The 6,357-nt window shown below is 41.4% G+C and overlaps 1 protein-coding gene across 1 annotated transcript; it reads left to right on the plus strand.

Moving 5' to 3' along the window:
- The first annotated feature begins 3,336 nt into the window (after nucleotides 1-3,336).
- LOC115586797 (T-cell surface antigen CD2-like) lies at nucleotides 3,337-5,863 on the plus strand. The gene has a single exon (XM_030426149.1). The coding sequence runs from the start codon at nucleotides 3,600-3,602 to the stop codon at nucleotides 4,614-4,616; it is 1,017 nt and encodes a 338-aa protein (XP_030282009.1). The 5' UTR covers nucleotides 3,337-3,599; the 3' UTR covers nucleotides 4,617-5,863.
- Nucleotides 5,864-6,357: the final 494 nt, after the last annotated feature.

Genomic DNA, 6,357 nt, shown 5'->3' on the forward strand with positions numbered 1-6,357 from the left:
GATGTATCTACATACTGTGCGGGCTGTACGTATCAGGACAGTGATACGTTTTTCATTGCTTTGGCTCTAATCCAGCACAGCATATTGGATTTGAAATGAAACACTTGCTATGAGGTTCAAGTGCTTTTTTACCTTTGGGGGGAGCGGATGAAAATGAAGCACAGTTTCTACATGGTTTATTGATGTGGATGTAAATGATCGGACTACTTATATCAAGATGAAAGTTGACTTCACATTCTTACAGTTTCATTTCAAATCCAGTGTTCAGAATCACAAAACAGTCCTCCACGTTTCAGCTCCCACAGCCGCTGAGAATCTGAAAGGCCAAATTTTGTGTCCAGGAGAGTAATTTTCCTCTTAATTTGCTCAGATTTATTAGTGCCAGGTGTTTGTTTTATGAGACTTGAGATCCACAGGCGTACAATTAATAGGAAACAGATGAATCATCATCAACCCAATCGGCTGAATAAATGTTGCCAATGTAAAGTTCTTCTTAACGTTACTTCATGTTGCAACTTAAGAGTCCTTTGGGTTTAATTTTCTGTTTTCCATTTTGGCTACACTGTGCCTACGATCTGGTCAGGTTAAGGTACAAAATGCCACGTGGATGGAGTTAGGAAAATATCATGTCTCTGATTAAGATACCTGTGTTGGTCACCACAAACACAGCAGGAGGTGTCGCGACGTCTACACAAAAGTATCCACAAGCATGGCTGGAAACTGTCCCGAGGTCTCCTTGAAAATTACAGTGGTGTCACGCGAACAAATGCTGAAACTCAGTTTCTAAACGCAGTCAAATGGCATGGCAGCCCTCTCACCCGTACCTCCACCACCATCTCCTCCACCTCCCAATATGACACCTATGAAATGTGAGCGTGACATGATGTACGAATGTGAATGCATCTGTGGCCTTGCAGAAGCATTAACTGACACCATTTTACCCTTGAGACTGGGCTGATCGTCACAATGTTTTAATTTTTCCATTGCATTAGTCGTTTGCTGTCACCCTTTCATGCATTTTCTTGCCAGGTAAAGTCTTCCAGACAACGATCACAAAAGGTTGAGAGTCAGGGGACAGAGACCTCCTTTGGCTCCTGTCAGCTGTGATATAAAACACGAGCACACCATACGTTCGCTTCGCTTTTCTTCGCCTTGCTTCGTGTCTGTGAGCCACACATTCACACACATGCTCCTATTTGCGAGCTGGCGGGGAAATTCTCGAAGATATAATCTTTACAACGTTTGTAACAAGGAATTCATTGCATTCAGCTCTCAGTACGCCCCTCTCCGAATAGCTAGCATTTTACATCAATCTATTCCCTCGGGGTAGGAAAAAGTGTAATGACAGTGAAACTAAAAGAAACAGGTGTTCTTCTGCTTCTTTGAAGGTGCTGAGAGTTACAGAAAGATTGTGAATCACTGCTAATTGCATGAAATTATAGTTGTGAGGCGTAAAATGGACTCATTCTAGTGCAGATCGAGACAACCCGGTTATCGGGGCACTTTGGAGGGTGGTATGTCGTGAATTACAGAATGACAAGGGTATTTCTAGATGTTAACTGAGCAATGACTCTGCTTTACTGGAAGGGCTGTCGGGGATTTACAGAAAGCTCACTTGATTATGATCATCTGGGTACATTTCAAAAGCATTTGTTAAAAATGTAATAACAAGAAAAAATGCCAAGTTCAATTTCAGATGCACCAAAATTCAAAAAAACCCAAAGGAAATGAAGGAATAAAAAAGGGAATGTTGCAGCTATCCGTGAAACAGCTCCTCTCTCAAGAGATTTATTAAAACGATTTAATTTCACTTTTACTGTAAGTGACAGCATGGCCACCGTCTCTAATTACAAAATACACATACTAGCCATTGCCGAGCCGCTCAACTGACGGCACCAGAACAAAAGCATTCGCAACAGATATTTACATGAGGTGGTGGCCTCTCATTATTCAATAGCTTTATCACGAAAAGCAGCCTTGACTAAACCGATTTAGAGCAGACAAATAAAAGTCATTTGTATTCTTTGACAGGCAAAATCCAATAAACGGGAAAAATAAAGCAAAAGCCAGCAGGGAAATATGTGGCTGGTGATAAATCTCGGACGCCTTTCATAATATTCCAGTAACTTAATATACCGTTGTAACTTGCTTATTACACTGTGCTGGCTGTGTCTTGTTTGCAGAGCAGTTTGCAGCAAGCTATTATGACCTGACAGAGATATTCGTGCAGTGTCCTCCAAGTCGTTGTCGACTCGTAAAAAAATACAGACTGAAAAATACATACATGTCAAGTAAAAATGAGTTTTTTTGCCTTTTTTTTTTTTATGTTTGGGTCCTTTCTGTTTAACTGTGACAGCAACTGTACTTTTAAGCGGTTATATTATGTCTGATCAATAGCTGAACGCTGGTCATCTGCATCCATTGTTTGTGCATCTCACACATACAGTAGCTGTGAGTAGCATTAGCATTAGCATGCCTGATGAACACCAGTGGAGATTTTGATTTAGATTAAGATTTTGTTCTACAGTAAGACTCATACTACTCCCACACACTGCAGGGGAGCCTCTCCTCATTTCACATTACACAGGTACCTAAATAGAAACAGTAAACACAACTCTCCAATAGGACATTCGCAGAACTTTAGGGTGTATTGATCCTTTAATGACGTGTTTTACACTGGTGTTAATGCGTGTTTAAGTATGAGTGGGTTTGAGTTACCAGCCCGCAGCAGCTGGCTTGCAAAGCGTAGTCGACAGATGGACGTCTGTCACTGTGTTGGACAGCCCTGCCGCAACAGTTAGACTGGCAGGCAGAGTTTTGAGTGACAGCCAGTTGCCTCTGATTCTATCTGACTGGGTCTGTTAAAGCGGGAAGAACGCTTAACATTACATGAATTCAGCCAACAACAACTCAGCCAACTCTATCTGAAGCCTTTCACTCCTCTTTATTCTTCTTTTGTCTCTTTTTTGGATTCTTTCTATTTTGTAGGAGACAGAAATCTCTCAAATGCACACACATTTCTTTAACGTGAAGCCTTTTTGTGAACATTTTTTTCCGCATTGTTTTGGGCAAAAATGTGTCGTTTAAGAGTGGTTTGATTGAATTTCAGGATATCACGAAATTAGTTATTTGTGATACATTCCATCTAATTTTTTTTTTTAAGTTGAACAACTTTCATGTGGTTTCAGTGGTTCATTCTGCAATGTTTTGACCACAGTTCTGTCATCAGGTCATGTGGGGAATGATTGCACTGATTCACAACACAAGTCACATATTTCTAAATAGTTTCCTACGGATTAGTCATGCAAGCAGAAAATGTTGCAAACACCACTGTGACTTTGTTATTTTTTTGACTCCGGAGAACTGAGAGCAGACTCTTGCCTAATAATGGTTCCTTCCTACAGAGGATTCACTTCTCTTTGAAGGGCTTAAAATCTGGCATTTAGTATGTGCGAGTTATATTCTGGGCAGCGACTCACCTTGACAGGGCTTCTTTTCCATCACGGCTAAAAAAAATCAGCAGATTGAACAAAGGACTAAGGATAACTGAATGCTCAGGTGATTGTTATAAGGATACCCTGGTCTACCTTCTGCATATCATGGCATGTTCTGCTGCCACACTCTGCGTTTTTATTCTGTCAGCATTCATCAACCTCTCAGCAGCAAACAAGGATACATGTGAACTCTACGCTGCTGTTGGACAGAGTCTGACGCTGCCTTTTGTCTACGACAGACTTGAGCACTCACATGTGCTGAGATGGACTCATAATGACACGATCATCTTCTACAGACAGAAAGGCAGAGTCTCTGTTGGAAAGCCAGCGGACATCTCTGCAACCGGATCTCTTCTGCCTAGGAACCTTCAGTTCTCGAGTGCAGGGGCTTACCAAGCAAATGTGCTGCACTCCAATGGTACACTGGCAAAAACATGGAGCGGTCGTCTCTGTATTGTTCCCAAGGTATCAAAACCTCAGCTCACATACAGCTGTGACTTCAAGTCCAGTGCTGTCATTCTAAGTTGCCTTGTAGGTAATCTTCAGGGGTTGGTGTTTGAATGGACACTCGACGAAAAAACCTTACCGAGTGAAACAAAGCAAAAACTGAGCATATCCCTGGCACAGCTGAAAGGGGAGAGGAGCTTTACTTGCAGTGTGGCAAACAAAGTCAGCAAGGAGAGGAGTGACATTGTTCGCCCAACCTGTAAACGTCCAACGCCATCACCACCGACTCTGCTTTGTTTTACATCCAAAACTGTTGTGGCAGCTTTTGCAGGAGGAGCAGGTCTGATTCTGCTGTTGGTGACCATTATCGTTGTGTTATGTTGCTGCCGCAGAAGCAGCAGAAAACAAATGGAACTCCGGGAGCTCAGGATGCTCTCTCTAAGCAAACGAGAGCCAAGCTCCATCAGCCCGGACTACGAGACCATGCACCCGACTGAGGACTCTCCACCCCCGAGCCCCAAGCCTTCACCCAGAGCCTGTTACGAGAAAGTTGCTCAGCCTGAAGCTCAGACTGAAAACAGGCCTCCTGCACAGCTATCCACAGCTGCTGAAGGACAGCAACCTTCGCCGGTGCCCAAGCCAAGGACGAAGAGCCCCAAGACGGCAAACATGTAAATGTGGAACCAAGAACTAAAAAGGAAGAAAACTGAAATGAAGGAGAAGAAAAAGACGTTAAACAATGATTTTGTATAGTTTCAATCCACACATTCTTCCCTTTTAAAGTTTGATTTATACTGATGCAATTTATTTGGCAATAGAGCAATATGTGTCCAGGATCCAGTTGGCTTAATCATGATGTGCTGTGAGCCTAAAAGGGAGAACTCAAGGAGGTAAAATCTTTAGTTTCCTGACCCCTGTAAATGTGATATCATGGCTTATCTTTGTTAAAGTTAGTTGTTTATGTTTTAAGTTTAACCATTATGGTGATTGGGAGCCATGATCCCTGGTACACTTATGATACTTTGTTACAAGAAACTGTCATGGGTTAATTTCCATATTGAGTGTTGTGTTAATTTCTTAATGTTTATGATGATCTTAGAGTTTTTACTGTACATTTTTACAACTGTGTTAGCATTTCCAAACAAAAAATTAGATTTTCGTAGACAAGTGTTGAGATTTTAGATTAAAGGGTTAAGTTATCACTAATCTACATTTGTTAGATTGTCAGCAAATCTCATGTAAAGGCCAAAAACAACAACGCATTATTCCGTCTTTCAGCGCTTTCTCACTTCCTTAACCCTGTCTGTGACACTCAGCCCCAAGCTCGTTGCTTTAAAACAAAAAAAAAAGGCTAAACATTTTTTCATAAAACAGCTGGGTTCTGTAGTTTTTAGCAAACATTTCTCGACAGCAAATTCATTTCAGTGTTCATTTGGTGTTCCAACAGGTGATTGAGTGAGAGCAACTCAAAATAAAATTAGAGTGACTTGAGTGTGTTTGTGGTGATGAAGGAACCTGTGACAGTGTGCTCGTGGTGTGTTGCAACAGTGCTGGGGCAACAATGGTAGTCTATTGCACATACATTGTTCCATCAGGCCTCCGACACACAGACAATACTTGCTGGTTTTTGTGGGAATTTGTTGACAATAAGGAAAATACAGGAAATTACCCATTAATTTTGTGTTATTTTGTAAATATTAAGCAGTGATATGAGATCTATTGTGTCACAACAAAGACAGATATATAGATAGAACAAAATATGAAAAACCTTGAACATGTTTTGACCTCTTTCGCCTGAGAATGAGGCAGCTACATGGATAATTGCATACTGTAATCTTTCAAGATTAACAATTAGGTTTTCTATTATCACGGTGTGTATTTGCATGTATCGTGCCTGAAATAAATAAGGTTGTCAAAAATAATCTTGTATCTCATATTTGTATGGAAAACTACATTAAGCCGCTTATCTGTGTCAAACGCAGGCCTTTGTTCCGGCTTCTTACATGTCAGCATTCTTGCACTTATTAAAATTTGCTTGCTTGCAAGAAGTTATTAAAGGGAGGAAAAAAATCAATAGAGGAATGGATTAGCTAAGGCAAATATCTATTATCTCCAATGGGTAAATGGTAATCCACACATGAAAGTGTTTGGTGTCTCGCCTAATGCTGTGTGACAGCCACATAATGGAATCCCCCTGAGCGTCATCGCCTAAAACTTACAAGCCAATGTCATCTTTTGTCAGGCCCTGCTCCACTCCTGCTCTCTTTACATGGCTGAAATTTCAGTCCAGCCGGCAGGGATTTGGCAGCAAAGCTGGTATCTGCCCCTGGAACAATGCCATTTGTCTTTCTTGAGAAACACTGAAACTTGGCTGGCGACGCGCCTCGTCACTTCCCCTCAAAAGCTGAAAGAGGGG

Source organism: Sparus aurata, chromosome 8, assembly GCF_900880675.1.
Source record: "Sparus aurata chromosome 8, fSpaAur1.1, whole genome shotgun sequence".
Lineage (NCBI taxonomy): Eukaryota > Metazoa > Chordata > Actinopteri > Spariformes > Sparidae > Sparus > Sparus aurata.